Source organism: Solanum dulcamara, chromosome 11, assembly GCF_947179165.1.
Source record: "Solanum dulcamara chromosome 11, daSolDulc1.2, whole genome shotgun sequence".
In the NCBI taxonomy this organism is placed as follows: Eukaryota; Viridiplantae; Streptophyta; class Magnoliopsida; order Solanales; family Solanaceae; genus Solanum; species Solanum dulcamara.
Window position 1 is genome coordinate 19780213 of NC_077247.1, and position 21585 is coordinate 19801797.

The 21585-nt window shown below is 39.3% G+C and overlaps 1 protein-coding gene across 1 annotated transcript in view; it reads right to left on the minus strand.

The window, feature by feature from the left end:
* Positions 1 to 10063: 10063 nt before the first annotated feature.
* LOC129875270 (cullin-4-like) overlaps positions 10064 to 21585 on the minus strand; it is a 31517-nt gene continuing 19995 nt past the window's right edge. The window contains exons 10-17 of the mRNA XM_055950722.1: positions 13847 to 13953; positions 13706 to 13766; positions 13478 to 13609; positions 13248 to 13385; positions 13067 to 13147; positions 12754 to 12834; positions 12319 to 12399; positions 10064 to 10318 (exon numbers count right to left, since the gene is read on the minus strand). Of these exons, the coding sequence (XP_055806697.1) occupies positions 10205 to 10318; positions 12319 to 12399; positions 12754 to 12834; positions 13067 to 13147; positions 13248 to 13385; positions 13478 to 13609; positions 13706 to 13766; positions 13847 to 13953 (795 nt within the window). The 3' untranslated portion in view covers positions 10064 to 10204. The remainder of the gene's footprint in view (positions 10319 to 12318; positions 12400 to 12753; positions 12835 to 13066; positions 13148 to 13247; positions 13386 to 13477; positions 13610 to 13705; positions 13767 to 13846; positions 13954 to 21585) is intronic.

The following is a 21585-nucleotide window of genomic DNA, read 5'->3' on the forward strand; positions in this document are numbered from 1 at the left end:
TATAATATAGTTGAAGCTTTTTAAAAAGTCTGACATTAAAGATCCTCCACAGACTTGATCAACAACCGACTTGGTCACAAAGTTAGATGATCTTTATAAAAGTTCCATCAAATGGTCATCTGTTAGATTATGATTCGGGCACTGCTTTAACTTTTGGCTAAATCTCAACTAAGAGTCATGTAGTACTTTATTATGCAGCTGTTTGTTACCATTAATCTCATCCTCTATCTATAACTTCTTCGAAGGTGGAAAGAACCTTTCCAGAAATGCTTCTATCAGTTCCCTCGAAGTGGTAAAAGATGAAATTTCAGAAATTTGGAGAAACTGGCACTAGAGGATGACCATGGAAGTCATCATGGGCTTTGGTATGTATCACGGACCGTGGTGCACAATATTGGTTGAGATAAAAGGACTCAAATTGCAGGGTATGAACCACAAAGTAGGAACATATACCATGATGAGCACCACGGGCCGTGAAGCCTTCTGTGGTGACCCATCCCAAAGACCCTCAAGAAATTTCCAAAGGAAAGGTCCACGGATGACCTCCATAGATCATAAAACCCTCCACGGTCCGTGGTGTGTCCCCATGGTGGCCACTCTACAGACCTCCCACAGGAACTACACCACGGACACCTTTCACGACCCATCGTGCACTTCACGAACCGTGAAGTTATTCCGTGATAAAACTTTTGAGACTAACTTCCAAGCCCTTTTCCATAATATTTCCAAGTCCCTAACCACGAGACCCCACCATGGACTGTGGTGAGCACCATAGACCATAAAAGGTCCCCGTGAATCCCATTCCGATTAGATTTTTAAGATGGATATGCTACTCTTTTCCTGCATTTTAAATCAAAATGGTGACGTTTTGAGGGATGAATTCTCCCATATAAAGACCCTAAACCCTTCCAAGACCTCATTCTTCACAGTTAGGTTCAAGAAACTCAAATCCTCTCTTCTCAAGCTCTCCAAAAAACTTCAAGGAAAAACTAGGGTTGCATCTCAAGGCATTTCAAGTCTCCTTTCTTCTTCTAGTTTCCATAGAGATTTTCTGTCCCTAAGGTATTTGGGTTTTTCATCCATGGGTACTTTCACCAATGGAGCCCAAATATTTTCTCTCAAACTAGCATTTCAATTCTAAATGATGAATTCTCATAGGCTTTTACACAATGATTCCAAATGCATAGATTATGATGTATTTTAAGTTTAGTTACATATATTGATGTATATTGAATCTTGATTTCATCAAATGAATGATTTGCTAAAGTGTCAATAAGAAGGCTTGAAAAGGGTTTTAAAGAATATATGGTAGGTTGTTTTAAGATGTGTATTTTGATGCATTTTCATCACTCTCATGCATGCAAGTATTGTTTAAATGCATTTGAAGGTTTTCATTAAATGTACCCACCCAATTTTCTTATCTTAAAGTAAAGTTGAAATGAAAGCTTGACTCCAAATGAATGATATGAAGCAAATGTTTATGTAATGGGAGTCTTATAAAATGATTGATTTACTAATGGGTTTCTTAGCTATAGTAAGGTTTCAATGTGAAAGGACAATTCTCGCATTGAATCAAATGAAAGGTTTTAATGAGCTATTCTATAGAATGATGATTTTATGTTAAAGTTATATAAATGCTTATGCCACTATGATGTTTAAATATTATTCCATGGGATTGACCTAGCACCGAATGTAGCATGTAGATGAGGACTCGACATAAGGGGTCCTTAAGTAAAGTTTTATGTTGCATTAACTATACGCCAACATAGGGGCCCTTATCGGCAATTCTAGGCTAGTGGATCCACGATTAGCCATTAAAGATAAAATTAATAAAATGTTAAAGTTGATGGAGTTCTACCCGATAAGTAGTCTCTCCGTCCAACGTAGGGGGCTATATTGGATTCCATGTAATAGCTTGCATGGTCTTAAATGTCAGTTACGGTCATTTTCCCACAAAATGAATGTTTTAAGGTTCCATATGTTGTTCCTTATGCATGCATTCATTATTGCATATTGCTTAAATATATATGACTTGATGTTTTTTTATTATAGCATACTCTCATACTTAGTACATTCAAACTACTAACATATATTTTTGCATACGTGATATCACCATATAGAAACCGGTATTGCTCCATACTCTCCTCCCCATGGCTAAGTTGATCATTGAAGGCTACCACTTTTGGTGAGTTCCCACGTTCCGAAAACAACACTCCTAAACTATTTAGCTTATGTTATGTTTAGACATTTGAATTACATATTAGAATATTTACCTAATCTTGAGGGTGAGCTAGGGACTTGTCTTATCCCCCTCCAAGTCTTAATGTAGAAGGTATTGTTATACATAATAAATAATAATATATTTGACTTTGACTCATATTGAATGCGAAATCCCTTAGTCCCAATTACCCCTTATATTTCCGCTTGTTGATGTGTATCATTACCGATGAAATGATCAATGAATGCTAAGAGACTTAAGTAAGGTACCTTTAGGTGCTTCATTCGTCGTATTGTGTTTAGGCCCTAGGCTTGGTTCAGGAAAATTTTGGTATCAGAGCCAGAGGTTTTGAAATGGACCTCGGAGTCTAATATATCACGTTAAATAAGGTCTTGTTCATGGTTGTGAAGCATGCCACAACTATGAATAGGAGACTATGGGATATTTAGAAAAGTTTTCACTTCTTCCAAATTTATGTCGTGCCTTAGATTGTCCTAAGCTTTCCTTTGACTAACAACCTATTTTGGTGTTTTCTAGATAATACCTCATGGAAGAGAACCTCAAAGGGAAAGGGTTGATGATGAGGACCAAGCTCCTCCGGTTCCTGATGTCCCACATCATGAGGAAAGGGTAACCCATGCCGAGTTTCGCAATGTCATTATGTTGTTGGCTCAAGCCGTATCCGACCAAGGTCACCAAGGTGTACTCTTTCTCAAGTGCAAAATTTGGCCTCTAGGATTCGGGTTTTCCAAAGAATGAATCTGTCCGAGTTCAATGGTTCTAAAATAGATGAGGATCCTATAGAGTCCATCGATGAGGTGTACCAAATTATGGCTATCATGGGTGTGCTACCGAACAAGAAGGCCGAGCTAGTGGCCTATTAACTCAAAGGTATAGCCCGAGTTTAGTACGAATAATGGGTTGTTGAGAGGGATGAAGAAATGGGGCCGATAGGATGGAAAGAGTTCAAGGGTTCCTTCCTAGACCACTTATTTCCATTCGAGTTAAGGGAGGCCAAAATCAAAGAGTTCATCAACCTCCATCAAGGGAGTATGAGTGTGAGGGAGTATTCCCTCAAATTCACTAAGTTGTCAAAGTAGGCTCCCTTCATGGTCTCTGACCCCTGGGAAAGGATGAGCAAGTTCATTTTCGGTGTCTTAAGCTTGGTATCCAAGGAATGTAGGACGGCCATGTTGGTCAGAGAGATGGACATCTCCCAGTTAATGACTTATAAGGAGCAAATTGAAGAAGAGAAGTTGAGAGAGAGAGCGAGAGATAGTTCAAGAAAGCTAGAGTGGATGGTAAAGGGTTCAACCCTCAAAGGTCCGGTTATGGTAATAATGGCAAAGGCCAAAGTGGGCAACGGTTTGTGGGACAAGGTTCCACTAATACTCCTCCTCCCAAGTTCAACAAGGACAAGGGTCCCAACCCAATGGCCCTAAGAGAAAATATTGGTGCCCAATATTTCCTCTCATATAAGAAGTGTGGGAGGGCCCACAAAGATAAGTGCTTGGTGGGCTCAAATGCGTGCTTCAAATGCGGAAAATTGGGTCATCATGCTAGGAATTGTAGAGGTGGTTGTGGTGGTAGGCCTCAAGACCAAGTTGCTTATGGCCAACAAACTCAAGGAGGTGGTTAATGCACCAACTGTTTTCATTCCTTGCATGGGAGGCAAGAGATTTAGGAAGCACCAAATGTGGTTACCGGTATGTTAAAGATCTTTACTTTTGATGTATATGCATTGTTGGATCCAAGTGCAAACTTGTCCTTTATTACTTTATTCTTAGTTAATAAGTTTGATATATTGCCCGAAATATTAGTAGAGTCTTATTTGGTGTCTACCCCCGTGGGTGAGTCGGTTGTGGCTAGGAAAGTCTATAAGGATTACCCCATGTCCATATTGCATAAGGTTGTCCCTTGTGATCTCATAGAGCTCTACATGCAAGATTTCGATGTTATACTAGGATGGATTGGTTATATGCATCTTATGCTTCCATAGATTGTAGGACTCGTTCAGTCAAGTTTCAATTTCCAAATGAGTCTGTTCTTAAATAATAGGGTCGTGATTCGGTGGTGAAGGGTAAATTCATTTCTTGTCTTAAGGACCAAAAATTGATTGCTAATGGTCGTATTTACCACATTGTGAGGGTTAGAGATATCAACTCCAAAAGTCCTCTTCTTGAATTGATCCCCATAGTAAATGAGTTTCCCCCATGTCTTTCCCAATGAGCTTCCCAGTGCCCTTCCTGAAAAGAAGGTCAATTTTGGTATCGATCTCTTTCCCGATACCCAACCTATCTTTATTTCTCTTTACCGAATGGCCCTGGCGGAATTGAAAGATTTGAAGGAACAATTAAAGGACTTATTAGAGAAGGGGTTCATAAGGCCGAGCATTTCACCATGGGGTGCTCCTATGTTGTTTGTGAGGAAGAAGGATAAGTCGCTTCAAATGTGCATAGACTACCGGCAATTGAATAATGTGACCATTAAGACTATCGGCGATGTTTATGGACCTAATGAATATGGTGTTAAAACCTTACCTTGATACTTTTGTTGTGGTCTTCATTGATGATATTTTCATCTACTCTCGGGGTGAGGAAGAACATAAGAATCACTTGAGGGTTATCCTCCAAACATTGAGGGATAGGAAATTATTCACAAAATTTAGTTAGGGCGAATTTCGGTTGAAGAAGGTGGCATTTCTTGGTCACATAGTGTCCAGTGATGGGATCAAGGTTGATCCTAAGAAGACGGAGGCGTTCAAGAATTGGCCTCAACCATTATCTCCTTAGGACATTAGGAGCTTCTTGGGTCTTGTCGGGTATTATAAAAGGTCCGTCGAAGGGGTTTCTTCCATATCATCTCCTATGATGAAATTAAACCAAAAGAAGGAAAAATTCATATAGAAGGATGAGTGTGAGAAGAGTTTCCAAACTTTAAAGGATCGACTTATGTCTGCTCCTATTTTAACTCTACCGGAAAGACTAGAAGGGTTTGTGTTTTATTGTGATACTTCAAAGATTGGTTTGGGTTGTGTCTTGATGCAAAATGATAAGGTCATAGCCTATGCTTCTAGGCAATTGAAAGTGGATAAGCGTAACTACCCTACCCATGATCTTAAGTTGGCGGCCATTGTTTTTTCTTTAAAGATTTGGCGGCATCACCTCTATAGGGTGCATGTGGATGTGTACACCGATCATAAAATTTTCCAATATATGTTCACCCAAAAGGACCTCAATCTAAGGCAAAAGTGGTAGCTAGATCTCCTCAAGGACTATGACATGACTATGCATTATCATCCGGGTAAAGCCAATGTGGTTATTGATGCCCTTAGTAGAGTGTCTCTGGGGAGTATGGCCCATGTTAATGAAGGGAAGAGGGAGTTGGTAAAAGATGTTCACCGATTGGCTAGATTGGAGGTGAAGTTGTGTAGTACCAATGACGGTGGAATGTTTGTCCAAAAGGGGTATGAATCCTCCTTGGTGGTGGTGTCAAGTCAAAGAAAGATCTTGACCCAACTTTTGAGTTAAAGAAGTTGGTGAAGGAAAAGAAGGTAGAGGTCTTTTTACAAGGGGGAGATGGGGTGCTATACTACCAAGGTCAGTTATGTGTTCTGAACGTGGATGGACTAAGGAGTTTGATCTTGATGGAGGCTCATAATTCTTCATACTCTATTCATCCCGGTTCGACCAAAATGTACCGAGACTTAAAGGAGTTCTATTGGCGAGGTGGCATAAAAAAGGACATAGCAATTTGTGTCTGAATATCTTAAATGCCAACAAATGAAGGCCAAACATCAAAGGCCGGGTGGCCTAGCCCAAGATATTGAAATCTCTACTTGGAAGTAGGAAGATGTGAATATGAATTTTGTAGTGGGTCTGCCACAAACTCGAAAGTGCCATGATTCGATTTGGGTAGTTGTCGATAGAATGACTAAATCAGCTCACTTTCTATCGGTCAAAACTTCTTATAGTGCCGAAGACTGTGTCAAGTTATATATCCGAGAGTTGGTGAGGTTGCATGGTGTCCCGTTGTCCATTATTTCGGATCATGGTACCCAATTCACCTCTAACTTTTGGAGGTCATTTCAAAGGGGCCTCGGAACTAAGGTTAAGTTAAGCACCACATTCCATCCTCAAACCGATGGGCAAGCCGAAAGGACAATCAAACCCTAGAGGATATGTGTCACGCCCCGGGAGGGTACCCTAGGTGTGGCCGGCACTCGAGGGCCATTTCTGACCTCCGAGCGAACCACCTGGTCCAGTCACACGTTCAATCAATCACATTCTCTTAGCGGATAACTCAATTAAAGAAATACTATTCATATATATAGGGTCGAAGGCCAAACATTTACAACCCAACAAGGCAATAAAATAAGACTCCTCAAAATAATCGTTCGACCTCCCCACTCTCCAATCTATGAAGCCTCTATCACAGTTTAAGAGGTGCCAATGACAAGCCCATGGCTACCAACAATCAAAGTAAAGGAAATGTCAACAAAACTGTACATGAAGGCTTGACATCCTCCGGAAACTAGGAGGATTCACCAGCTAGCTGAAAGTGTATGTGGATCTTCAACGGGGCGCCGGTTGATGATCTATAGTACCTGTCGCTGCATCATAAAACGATGCAGGCCAAATGGCGTCAGTACATAGAATGTACGAGTATGTAAAATGGTCGGGGGAAACAACATCAGGAAAGCATCAATATCAACTCAGGATCTTAACTCCTATATATATACATAACAACTCACTCCAGTGCCCTAAGTCTAACAAGAATAGTTTAGACCGGGCCAAATCTCATGCCACTCAACTCAACTGATTCGGAGTACTATCAAGACCTAAATGGGAGTTTCTCTTAACCGACAACCATCACCTATGAGCCGGTGATGGTACAACAATCAGACGTTGTTGCCACGTCTGTCCATACCTTGCCAGGGCATGAACGCCTCCCTAATCATGGATACCATCGATTAGTCAAGTCCTATCATTTCAGGACAGTAAAATGGGAAACATCCGACTTTAACGGTTCGATCCCCTGGGAAGCATCCGACTTTAACGGTTCCATCCCTACCTACGTTGGCGGCGTAGTTTCTGGGGTTTGAGTATGGACTATACTCTTACCCACTTCGGTGCTCGATACTCCTCCCATGACTCTATGCTCATAAGACTCCCTCTAGTTATCTCAAACAAGCCCTCACGGCTAGTTTCATGTGGAACATTTCTCACTCATCAACTCTATCCTCATTCTTAACTCAATTTAAGTCATAATGGCAAGTCTCATTTAGGACCTTGTCCACTCGTCAATTCCATCCTCAAATCAACTCAATCAAGCCTCATTTAGATAAACTATTGTGACATCCCCTCAAGATTCAGCCCAACTCTATGACTTTAGCTCATCAATTTAAGTAGAATAGCACGTTTAAGGAAATTGACTTAAGCAACGTATTCACATGGCTAAAGAGATCAACAAGACGTAACAACAAGTCATCTCCATCAACTCATACTAACATGAAGGATTTTAGGGACTCCTTAGCTCAACAACATCAACACATATAGCATCAAATAAATAGGAGACAAAGTTCATACAAACATAAACCATACCAAGAAACTCTATTTTCATGAACATCTAACCTCAAAGCAAGAGTAGGGCACATGGGTGAACTCAACCCATGTTTTGGATAGCCTTACATACCTTAGTGAAGACTTGATGAAAACCTTGTGGTTGGGTCTTCAATGGAGGACTCAAATCTTGAAGCTCTTGGACTCCTTTTTGTTGGAAATGGAGAAGAAGAAGAAAAGAGAGAGAAGCTAGGGCTTTTTAGAGAGAGGGTGAGGCTGCAAAGTGTATTCCCAAAAGACCAAGGGTAACATATATATAATTTGGGTAAGTTCCCAAATTACCCCTCCTCAAAAGTTCTGAAAATAGGCTAAAAATGCACCTGGCGCGATAGTGGCGCGTCGCGCCATTGCAGCGCCAGGCTGAATACGCCTAAAACCTGCACACCTCATAGTGGCGCACCGTGCCAGAGACCAATCTACTGAGGCATGTTTCTGGCTCGATAGTGGCGCGTCGCGCCCTTACAGCGCCAAGGCCATATTTTCTGGGTTCTGGAAATTTGGCTTGAAAAACCCTGCACAACTTTTAGTGGCTCGTCGCGCCAGGGACCAAACTACTGAGGCATGTTCCTGGCGCGATAATGGCGTGTCGCGCCCTTACAGCGCCAAGGCCATTTCCCCAGCAGTTGCAACCCAGGCCAAATGAAATTCCTGCCGTGCTAGCTCGTCTTAGGATCGTCATATCTTTTGACTCCGAACTCCAAAATTTACGTTCTTGGTGGCGTTGGAAAGAAGATTCGACGACCTTTAATTTGATAGGTCGTGGGCCACCCAGATTGTCGTCTTTCAAAAGATAGCCACGATGAATCTTTTGGATTTAATTTGATCCTAGGGGTCCTTCATGACCCTGCCTCACCTCTAACGCTGCTCAAATTCTCAAAGACTCATTTCGACTCATGCATACGCTCCTCAATACTCGAGTTCGACCCTACCCGTATACAAGAAGGGTTTGAATTCTAGGAGAAATTTTGAGGGGTGTTACAATATGTTAAGGGCATGTATGTTAGAGTTCAAGGAGAGTTGGGATGATAATATACCGCTCATCGAGTTTTCCTATAATAATAGTTATCACTCAAGTATTGAGATTGCGTCGTTTGAGGCTTTGTATGGGAGATGATGTACATCTTCGGTTGGGTGGTTCGAAGTAGGTGAGATGACCTTGTTGGTCCTGACTTGGTGCTTGATGCTTTAGATAAGGTGAAGGTCATTAGAGAAAGGTTGAAGACGGCTCAAAGTCGTCAAAAGTCCTATTCCGATATTAGAAGAAGGGATCTTGAGTTCCATGTGGATGATTGGGTATATTTGAAGGTTTTACCCATGTAGGTGAGATGACCCGTCCATTTATCAGTTCAACTATTTCAACCCATTAAATATTGGATTGATATGTAACCCACATTGACTTGAGAGAAATTTTTTCAAAATATTTTCAAAATATTTTTTAAAAAATATATTCTTTAGTTTGATATGTTGTATATAACCATAATAAAGAAAAAAATTATGAAGCACTAAAATATTATAAAAGAACAAATAAAATTTAGTGAAAATTGAATTGATTTAGGTCTTGACCCGTTCTACTACCCATTACACAGCCCGTTTTAACCCAACATGTTTTAATGCAAGCAAATTTGGATTGAATTGAATCTTGACAAGTTTGTTGTTATTATGACCCACCCAAAAGTTGACCCACCTTCCCAATTGCCTCCCCTAATCTCAACTAACACTTTTACGTATACTTAGAACTTAGGTACTTGCTTTATTACGTTAATATGAACATTTAATGTCCGTCTTCTTATCTTTTGTGTTCAGCTCTTTATTTTTCCAATGAATTCTTTAAATTCATATAAGAGAAAAGATGAGTTCTGATCACATGAGTCTTTCTATTCCTAACTTGATCTACTGTTTTCTCTATATACTTAGCTATATTTAATACAGTTGTTTAGCTAAGGAGAGAACTTTGATTAAACAACGAAAGTGGTAACCACTATAGGATCAGCCATCCATAAACGCACAAAATGAAGAGTACTTCTACGGAACCCTCTAGTACTACACAAAATTCCTCTGCAATCTGATAAGAGAACGACGACCGAAATCTGCAAAGTACATGCTATCAACACCAAACTTTTTACTCGAGATGAAGTTAAAACAAAATGAAGACGCACTTGCTCATTTTCTTCAAGAAAAATCCCGCCAAAAAGTAGATATAAGAAAATTTAAAAAAAAAAGTAGATACACGAAATAAACTTAAATATAAGCTTTATAATGTATATGACAACAAAATTAATGGTTACAAAGTCAACTGTACAGAACATGACGAGGAAGTCTCCCAAGTCATTTACATGGAAAAAAAATATTAATGTCTGGAAACATTCTAAGCAAGGTAGTTGTATATTTGAGGATTGTTTTTGTCCCGTTCCAAGTACTCCCTATCTATGAGGCTTTCAATCCTTTTCTTCAGATCAGCTGGTTTTATTGGGAATTTAAGCTGCTCCAACAACAGCAAAAGTGGAATCAGTTTACAAAGAGCAACTCCCCTTAAGCTGATAGCTTGAAATGAAATCACAACACACTTGCTTTATTTACTGTAGAACTGATTAAAATACTCTCCAAATGAAATCGCAGCTAAAATCAAAAGCACCACAGTACAGTAGCAAAAATACACTCATATTTCTAGCAATGATAAACACTTGAAATGTCTTTTCAAGAACAACCATCTTTCTTTTTAAATTTTGATAACCAACAAACCCCTGAGAACCAGCGGCGCACGGTTCAAAACTTGGTGGACAATCGGCCCACCCCTCTACCAATCAATGATTACAACTGAGTTGACCATGGTACGTGGAAACAAATGTTGTGTCAGGAATGATAAACACTTGAAATGTCTTTTCAAGAACAACCATCTTTCTTTTTAAATTTTGATAACCAACAAACCCCTGAGAACCAGCGGCGCACGGTTCAAAACTTGGTGGACAATCGGCCCACCCCTCTACCAATCAATGATTACAACTGAGTTGACCATGGTACGTGGAAACAAATGTTGTGTCAGGATTTCCTTGACGATGAAAGACGCAAAATTGAAGATATAATTATAATTTAAAAAAAAAACTCGCTTTCATACATTGCTGCTTTAGGTGTTCATGAGAACATAATTTGTATCCTAACTACCAATATACTCGTTGAATCATATCGACAACAATAAAGTCTTGATAATCAGATGGGAAAGTCTTCTCATCATCAAACTTAGCAAATGCACTAACCCAGCTAAAGATGAATTGGATTAAATACACACTCACCATTGACAAGGTGAAAATAGTTGAACCAAAAAATGTAAAGCTGTAGAAGACGAGTTATGAAAATTATTTTGGCAAATAGCTAATTTCATAAGTACCACTGAACCTTCCTTGCCTACAATGAGATTCAGTATAATTGTAGTAGCTGATTTCATTGATATTCCCCTATTGTCTATTCCAACATGATAATGGTTCGCTCTAACTTAGAAGTCCAAAAGTGATGGCCTTTTAGTGGTTTAGAAGACATCGTCTTAACTTGCAGTTAGGTAAACTACTACCTTCATGATTTCTAATTCATTTCTTCACCTAGTAGATTTTCTCATCCTCAACATTACCTATTATCTTTTCATTAGTAACTATTGGCCTCAGGAAAAGCATAATTAGATATTTGCTTTACTGAACAAGTCAACAACAAAGTGGTATCTGTTTCCATTTTAAAAAGTTAAATCTCCTGGCTCAGCACTAGTCAACTTGTGGGGTGTCAGAGGGTGCTGTTTGGAATTGAACAAATTTATGGTTGAATTAAGAGCTTAAGGCTTCTTATTTATTTAAGTTCACAAGGAAAATTTTTAGTTAAACTCATGCTCAGATTTTCAATACCTGTCTGCCACCTGCATACTAAAAGGTCCAATGTTGTTTGCCAATTATGCCTTCATTATTAATACATTTTTGCTGTTTCAAAAACTCAGAAATGACATTTCATCTAAGGTGAAAATGGTAAGGTACTTTTCTTTTGAATAACAGTGGTGTTCATACCAGTTTATACACACCTCGACTCATCAGTTGATTACCGGCTATCTGCTACAGAACAGATACAGTGTAACTCTTATCACCCAAAATTTGGGCAAAGGGAAGAATTCACCATGTATCACCTTTACTAAGATTAGTTCCCAAGATTATTACTCCAATTCTTCAACCCCTAAGGCCACATATTACTACTTCAAATTAATTGATAGAAGTGCTTAGCTTTCTATGACCCATCAGTTATCCCCCTTTTGTGCTCAGCTTTCAACACCTATCAGTTAATCCTATGTCTGAATCCAGACCATTTGAATGCAAGTAATAGTTCTCAACCTCATGCGGAGTATAGGCATCTGAATCCACAGGGTGGGAGTGGGAGAAGGCACCAGATCCATTCCCAGCTCAAGGATTAACAATTACTGGGTTAACAAAACAAGGTGGAAAGTTTCATTACCTGCTGAAAGAGTTCAGTTATTAAGAGGGTATGACTCAGCACTTTTCTGGTCTTCATTATCCTAACAATAGCAGCATCAACCTGCATATGTAGGCAGAGAAGATTTAATAAAATCAACAGCGAAAAACAAGTCCGAAAATTTTCCTATATTGTTTCAGCAGCCCTAGTCTTTTTTCTGACTATTTTTGATCTTAGATATAGTAGGAAATCAGGAATATTACCAACAATAAAATAGTGCAGTAAGATAAGATATGAACAACATGTTCAACAACGTAACATGTCAGTTAAAAGACAAATTTGTGATGCATCTATTAAAGACCGCATAAATCTTTTGTCAGTAAAAAATGCTACAGCAAGTTCTATTTGATTGAGAGTAAGTTTGACTGTGCAACCAATTGAAATATTGAGGTAGAGAGTAAGAATAGATGAGCAAACCTGGTATTGTCGATCCTGAAATACTCTCTCAGTAGTGCTTGTGTTCTCCTCAACTGTTTCTTTCATCTGGATGGCATTTACCTGTATATACATATTCATTGTTAGCTTTGACATGTCTAGCAGGACTAGCAAATCACTTAAACCTAAAATACCAATCACATCTTTATCTCATATTTGTCAACAGAGCACTTCTTTTCTTCTTTTTCGGAGGAAAAGACACTAAGTTTTAACACTTCAGTCTTTGAGGTGACGGCATTATCTGAATACACCAAAAAGCACTTGCCTTTATACTTGATCAAAAAAAGGGATTTACCTTTATACGATATAGTGGAGCAGTAAATTGATCATTGAACACGAATGTATCGTCATCCTCCACATCTCTACCTTTCGGAATCTGTAAGATATTTTTTTCCAACAGCATCCGAAAAAATCAGTATATAAGATTGTTATAAGATAAAAGAAACAAAAATCTCGACCTAGCAATGACCACACACCTTCTGGAGAACACGGACTTTTCCACATGCAAGAGACTGTAGAGTCCTCCTCAGCTCTTTATCCTCGATTCCAGTGGCTTCCTTGATATCTTGGAAGCTAAGCTTTTCCGCATCATTAAAAAGCATCAAAACAACAGTCTGCAGCAAGAGGACAAAGGTCACAAAACCATTAACTTAGATAATATGCAACGGAATACTATTATATACTAAAAAAGCTAGAAAAGACGAACCTGAAATAGAGAAACTGCGAGCTCCTTTTTCCCTTTTGGATATTCAGCTTTCAGAACACAGTGGCCCAATGAATTTTGCCACATCAAACGCCTACCACTGTACTTGCTCAAGTAGAACTCCTTGAAAATATCCTGCAGCATGGGGCCCCGCATAACAAAATGTAAAGTGAACAGAAAACATTAAATGGTGTCAAAGAGGAACTAAGTATAAGCAACATGGTGCCAAACCTGATAGACATTGAGCTCGTGGGGAAGTCGAACATCCATGGGAGGGTAGGTTGGCCAGTACCTGTAGCACAACCAGCAATGAACTAATAACTCTGAAGATACAGACCACAAATATCTGAAAATTCTTTAATATCAACTTACCCCATCGTCAAAACATGGACACTCATCTCAATCCCTGTTGGGAGTTTTGTTCTGGCTTGGGAAGATTGCTTGAAGGATTCATTTATCTCTTTTGATAATTCAATGTCCTGGACAAAATGGTTTTGAAGTATTAGCAAAACAAAAAAGATGATTTAGATGTTTTCTCTTGGCTGTTGGCAAAGGAAACAGTGTTGACACATGAGAATCCGACAAAAAGAGGTTTTCAACTATGCACTAAATGCTTTTTATGTGGTAGCAAGCAGAGACAATCAACCATCTTTTTTTACATTGCAAGTGGACAGATCAACTGTGGAAGATATTCATTAGCCTGAGAAAGATCAAATGGGTGAAGCCAAGGAATATAGTAGGACTCCTGAAATGCTGGAATAGTGATGGCAATGCAAAAAAAAAAAAAGAGAGAGAGAGAGAGATGGAAGATTGTCTCAGCATGTATGTGGTGGACAGTTTGGAAAAGAAAGAAATCAAAGATGTGTTTTTTTTTTTGATAAGGGTAAAGTTGTATTCATCAGCATTAAGGACATGCTGGCGACCTGCAATGTAGGAACAAGTGGCTATTAGTTTCCTCAGCTTCATTACATAGAGAGCACCAAGAAGCAATGTGAAAGCCTCTATTCTTTAATCTTTCATGAGTGGAGCAACCTTTCCTTGCCACCAACTAGGAGAAACACTTCACCTTGGTTGGTGCCTTGGTCCTCCATATCTGGTTCCAGGGACCAATCTTGCCACCTTGTAACTCTGATTTCCTTGGTATACAATCTGTTAACTGATAGTACCCCATCACTGCTATGTCTCCATCGGATAAAGTCTTCCTCCATTGTTGTCCCTGCAACCCCGTCCAATATTAGTAATAAAGCAGCGACTCTCCCAATCTCCCAGTCATTAAGTAATCTTCTAAACACAATGTTCCATCCCTGTTGGGACCAAACATCAGCCGCTGTCTCTTCCGGATTAGTACTCAGGACGAAGAGGTCTGGAAACAAGACTATCAATGATTCATTTCCAATCCAGTTCTCCTTCCAGAATGAAGTTTTGGTTCCAGATCCCACTTTGTAACCTATGTTTCTGTTTAGATTGGGCCACAAATTCCTGATGGTTCTCCACACTGAAACACCATAAGTGTTGTTCACTAGGTTGGAGCACCAATTCCATCCATACCATATTTGTTTACTATCACCTCTCTCCACAAAACCTGTGTTTCATTGGTAAACCTCCATAGCCACTTTAAGAGAAGGCATGTATTTTGTAGTCTCATATTTCTGATTCCAAGTCCACCTGACTGCTTATGAAGTTGTACAACCTGCCATTTAACTACTAAATGTAGGCCATTTCCTCCTTTGTTTCCAGACCACAAAATATCCCTTCTTAGCTTGTCAAGTCATTCCTCCACCTTAGCAGGGATGGGAAACAGTGACATTACATAATTAGGCAATGAGTCCAAAACATAATTTATCAAAGTAACTCTCCCTCCCAGTGAAATGTATTGGGCTTTCCAGTTAGCCAATTTCTTTTCAGTCTTCTCAATGATGCCATCCCATATTTCTAACTCTGTGTTTGTGTCCCAGCGGCATACCTAAATAGGTTGTCAGAAGCTTCTCAACTCTACACCCCAAAATATTTGCCAAACTTTGTATTTGAGGAACCTCAATGGGAAATATGCAGCTCTTCCTCCAGTTTATTGATAGCCCAGAAACTGCCTCAAAAACCACCAAGGTCATCGTTATGAATGTAATCTGACTTGCCTTTGCTTCACAGAATATGATTGTATCATCAGCATATAGCAGATGATATATCTGCATCTCCTCCCTTGAAAGATTGCCAATCACGAAACCTCTTATCCAATGGTTTTGAATGGCCACTCTCATCATGATGTTAAAACCCTCCATGGCTAAAATGAATAGGAAGGGAGAGAGTGGGTCTCCCTGCCTGAGTCCTCTTTCGGATGGAAAAAAACCAGCAGGTTCTCTATTTACCAGAATGGAGAACCTAACGGTTTTTATACAGAAACCAATCCACATCAACCATTTTTCCCCAAAACCCATCTGCTCTAGAATTTTGAGTAGGAATTCCCAGTTTACATGGTCATATGCCTTCTCTATGTCCAATTTAAACATAATATCTGGATCTTCCCCTTTAATTCTTGAATCAACACATTCACTTGCTATCAAAGTTGTGTCAATGATCTGTCTCCCTTTGATGAAGTCCATTTGATGTTTATTGACTAGGTTGCTTATCACCATTTCAGTCTTTTTGCTAAAAGTTAGGCAATTATTTTGTAGATTCCACTTATCAAACTAATAGGTCTGAAGTCCTTTAATTTAACAGCTCCCACTTTCTTAGGGAATAGAGCTACATAAGTTGTATTCAGACTCTTTTCAAAAACATGTTGATCATGAAACTGTTGCATTGTATTCATGATATCTACCTTGATGATTTCCCAAAAGCTCTGGTAGAAACTCATAGGGAAACCATCAGAGCCTGGGGCTTTGTCACTAGTACCAAAATTGAGTGCTTCCAAAACTCTCTTCCTCAAACATGTTTTGAGGGCATGCAAACCAATCACAAAAGTTTAAGATGAATTGCTGAGGCCTTTATTACTTTTGGTGTAACCAGGAAGTGTTAGTATAGACAGAAGATATTTTTGATGTGTTAGATAATTTGTAAGAAACAGAATTTATAGTAGTTTCAAGCTGTAAGCTGTAATACTTTTGGAAGGGGACCACATTATTTTGATGTAGTATACCTATGGTCTATGGATATATAGTTGAAAAAATTACCACTTTCCAAAAAAAACAAAAGATAATCTAATGTTGAGTATAGTGGACATTTTGAGTCAAAGTTTGATGACAGCCATGCAAAAGCAGTAGATGAGATATAAATAATGACCATCTATCCCCAATGGGGGGAACTGGATTCAAAAGAGGAAGGGGTGGCAGACGCTCCATCAACCACCGTGAGCTCATCACAGGGACACAACCTTTCCAATTAATTTCCATAACCATTCCAATTAATTTCCATAACTTCGAATTTTAAAATGGAAAATAGAAGATAGAAAAAAGGAGTAAAAACTCGTCTTTATTGAAAAAGAGAAGAAAAGCCCTGGATCATGTCTTCTTAGGACTATTCTGGATGTACAATTACATATCGGTAGAAATATTCCATTTCAGTTGGAAAATGCAATCAGATGTTTGGGGCAGTGTAAGTGATTACTGGAATACAAGGAGCATCAACACTATGGATGCTCCAGAGAGACTAAGAAAAATGATAAGAAGAGTGAAGTTTCCAATCATGGCTATGTCAGAACCTTTCTATAAAGGTGATCAACTGGACAAATATAGAATAAAGCTTGGGTACAACAAAGCTTTCTCTAATATCAACAGTCAGATTTTGGGTTTTCTGGGAGGATGGACTGGATTGTGAGGTGATCAATTTTGATGAGCAACAGGTCTCATTCCAAAAGCAAGAAGAGTAGGATGTCCCTCAAGAAGATGAGGAAAACTAATGGAAGTTGGATAGAGGGTGATGAAGAAATAGTTAGAGAAGCTGTTGAATTTTTTCACAGGTCAGTTCTCTGAAGGCATTCAGAACAAGAAGCAGGAAGGACTGGCCATCAGAAATCTTAGGAAGCAGAACAAAAGTCTTCTCATGAAGTGGTTGAGGAGATTTCCTTTAGAAGAACAATCTTTTTGGGTTAGGGTGATCCAGGCCAACTATGGGAAGGGCGGGCCCTGGAAGACTAAGAAGTGACATCCACATATGGAACCAATTTGTGGAGATCAATTAGAAACTTATGGCATGGTTTCCATGCAAAGACAGAATGTAATGTGAACAATGGGAGGAAGATCAAGTTTTGGGAAGATAACTGGTTAGGGAATGGAAGTCTCAAACTCTTGTTCCCAGATAGTCATTACCTGAACCAACAGCAAGAGTCTACTCTTTATGAAGTTTGGTCTGAACATGGATGGAATCTTACTTACAGAAGACTGATGCAAGACTGGGAAGTGGAGAGATTGGCTGAATTTTATGGGACACTTGATCAGTTCTTGGGCTTCAAGGAAGTAGAAGACACTCTTAAATGGAAATGACATAGCAAAGGACTATTCACTGTTATTTCTACATATAGAGATATGAATCAGATGGGTTCCCAAGTTCACTTTCTACCTAGAAGCTTATATGGAAGGTTAAAATACCATATAAGGTGGCAGTTTTTACTTGGTTGGTGGTGAAAGAGGCTGTCCTTAAACAAAAAAATCTTATGAAGAGGACAATACAGATGTGCCCAAGATACTGTTTTTGTGAGCAGGTTGCAGAGACAATTAACTATCTGTTCTTACATTGTAAAGTGGTTGGCCAACTGTGGAATTTGTTTACTAGCTTCAGAGGTATAAGTTGGACTGCTCCCGAGAGAACAGGACAGGCTCTAGAGAGCTGGAATATGAAGGGCAGTGGCAGCACAGACAAGAGTAGATGGAGAATTGTCCCAACGGTTATTTGGTAGACCATATAGAAAGAAAGGCATTTTAGTAGTTTTGAAAACAAGAGCAGCCCTCTGCACAAGATTAAAATGAACTGCATTATCACATTTTGCTATTGGTGTAGTTCAGAGTATATAGATGACCCTGTGGCTATTGTAGTCATTCTAGGGTCCTTGTAGAGATAAAGGAGGATCTAGGGATAGTGTTTTTTTTTCTTCTTCTCTTTATCTTTTGTTTATGCCACACACAGAGGTGTAGAGATAGGATATGGTGTAAATTTTTGGATACCAGCTTTGAGCTGATGATTGATATACAAATGTTACCTTTATCAACAAAAAAAGGCATTCAGAACAGGGATATGACTCCAATCAATTATATTCCAAGAATCGTTGGAAGGGAAGAAAATCTAATGTTGAATGCTATTCCCACAATGGAGGAAGTGAAGGAAGTGGTGATGTCTATGAGTTCTCACGGTGCTCCAGGACCTGATGGAATGCCAGGAAAGTTCTACCATTCTTGTTGGGAGATCATCAAGAATGATGTTTTACTAATGATTCTTGATTATTATTTTTTTGCAGGTACTCAATTACCATAGGCTTTGACAAATACATGTCTAGTCCTTATACGTAAGGTTGGGTGCCCTCAGCAATTTAGTGATCTCAGATCAATCAGTCTGAGTAACTTTAACTACAAAATCATTACATAGCTCATGAATCAGAGGTTAAGTCTAATTATGCAGAAGCTGATATCACCATGTCATACAGGGTTCATAAAGTGAAGCCGACCACAGAAAACATTACGCTCACTCAGGAGATGGTGCAAAACATCAGAGAATCCAATGGACATGGAAATATGGTTGTGAAATTAGACATGGCAAAGACTTATGACAGTGTCGAATGGGATAATCCGTGCCAATGTTATACAGTTTGGTTTCAGTGAATTGTGGATAGATAGATTCTGGAGGAACATTTCAAATGTGGTTCTTTGTCAATATCAACGGGGGCAGATATGAATTCTTCAAGTCTACAAGAGCGGTCAAGCAAGGAGATCCCTTATCTCCATCTCTTCTTTGTATTGGGGCTGAATTACTGTCAAGACTTATGGATAATCTGATCTTCAATGAGTTCATCCCATACTCCTTTGTTAAACAGGAACGTATTATCACTCATCTCTCCTATGCAGATGATACCATCCTTTTCATCTCAGATGACCAAATCTCTCAAGATGATGATAGATACTATCGGCACATATGACCTTCGTTCTGGTCAGTAAATAAACAAAAATCTTGTTTTACTTTACCTCTTAAGTGTACTCTTGAGACATTTACAAAGGTCTCCAAGACTACTGGTTTCAAACCATCTGACTTCCTATGCAGTATCTGGGATGTCAATTTTTGTGGGGGCTAACATGGTAGAGTAATTCAGTTCAATGGTGGCAAAAGTGGCTGCTAGGTTGCAAAGATGGCATGCGAAACTACCCTCTTTTGCTGGCAAAGTTGTACTGATAAAGTCTGTCTTGCAGGCTCTTCAGTCATCAAGCAAATGGAAATGATCTTGGCTAACTTCTTTTGGGGAAAAAAGGAGGACAAACACAAATCACATTGGATCAAGTGGTCTGAACTGTGTTTTCCTACTTCTGAAGGAGGAGCTGGGTTTAGATCAATTGAAGACTTTTGTAATGCATTTGCTGCAAAGATGTGGTGGACTTTTAGAACTCATAAATCTATGCTTAGTCAAGCCTTAAATGCTCAATACTGTTCTAGGGATTATCCAGTGTCAAAATCTTTGAGATACGGACAATCTCATACTTGGAGAAGGATGATGAAGATTAAGGATGGGGTTGAACCTTTGATTCTCAGGAAAGTTGGTCCAAGGGGATGTCTAATCAGGAATGGGGCCTTTAGCTAAAATGGTCACCAGAAGACCAACCCCCAAGAGCACTAAAGTTAGCATTTTTTTGTTAATGAAAGATGGAGATGGGATCCTTTGAGTACCATTCTCCCTGCTACTGTGGTTAATAACATTCAAAGGGTGCAGGTGGATCAACAAAGGAAAGACTGGACATTCTGGACAGTGGATAATAATGGGAGATTCTCAACTACTTGGCAACAATTGAGGTCCTTCAAGAATGAAATACTTCCTGACAAAGCTCTGTGGCATAGGAAAATGCCTTCCAAAATTTCTTTCCATGTGCAGAGAGTTCTGAAGAACCAAGTTTCCACTGATGAAGGTGTTCACAAGTGTGGGGTCAAGATCTCTTCTAGATGCAATTGTTGCAAAAAATACCAGAGAGAGAGTTGCTCACATCTGTTTGGTAGCAGGGATAGCGGTGGCTCCTTTAACTTATGAATAAGGTGCATAGAGATCTATTTCAATGGCTACCCACATGTATTTGTTGGGAGATCTAGAAAAGAAGGTGCAAAGCTAGGATGAGAATGTTCATATGTATACCAGGCATATCATTTGGCAGGTATGCCAATTAGAAGCTTGGTGATAAATTGCCCCTTTCCTAGTCTAAACTTCCCTGCCAGGTGGGGAGATTTGTATAGCAATATGGAAAGATTAAAACCTGATGTGCAATGCATAATGGTGAGATGGTCTATTCCAAAGGATGGCTGGGTGAATTGAATGTAGATGGGTGCAGTAAAGGTAATACTGGAATTGCAGGTGGCGGTGGAATTATTAGAAACCATGTTGGCCATATGATAATGGCCTTTGCTTCCTTCTATGATATTTGCAGTAATAATGTGGCAGAAGCTAAGGCTATTTTACAAGGAACGAACATGTGTATTGACAATGGTTTTCTTAAGACTATAGTTGAGTCTGATTCTACGCTAATGGTTGATATAATCAATAGGGAGAGCAATGTTCCGTGGCAGATCCATAACATTATCAAGCAGATTTGGTCCTTGATGCATAGAGGATTCTTTTTGTTTTTCACATCTTCAGGGAAAGAAATGGCATTGCAGATCAGATGGCCAATTTGGGTGTTACAGACAGACAACACGTTGTCTTCACTGAAGATCTCTCTTTGCCAAAGGAAGCTAGAGCTTCACTGAAGCAAGATCAGGATGGAAAAACCAAACATCAGATTTAAGATCAGGAAGAATGCTTTTACTAATGACTAATACATTGGGTCTTTCTTGTGGCACTCAGTTAACCTATTTAGCTTTGTGCCCACTGTATTTTTTTGTTTCTCCTGTAGAGAAAGAACCAGTCATTGTGCAGACTGTTCTTGATGCAAATA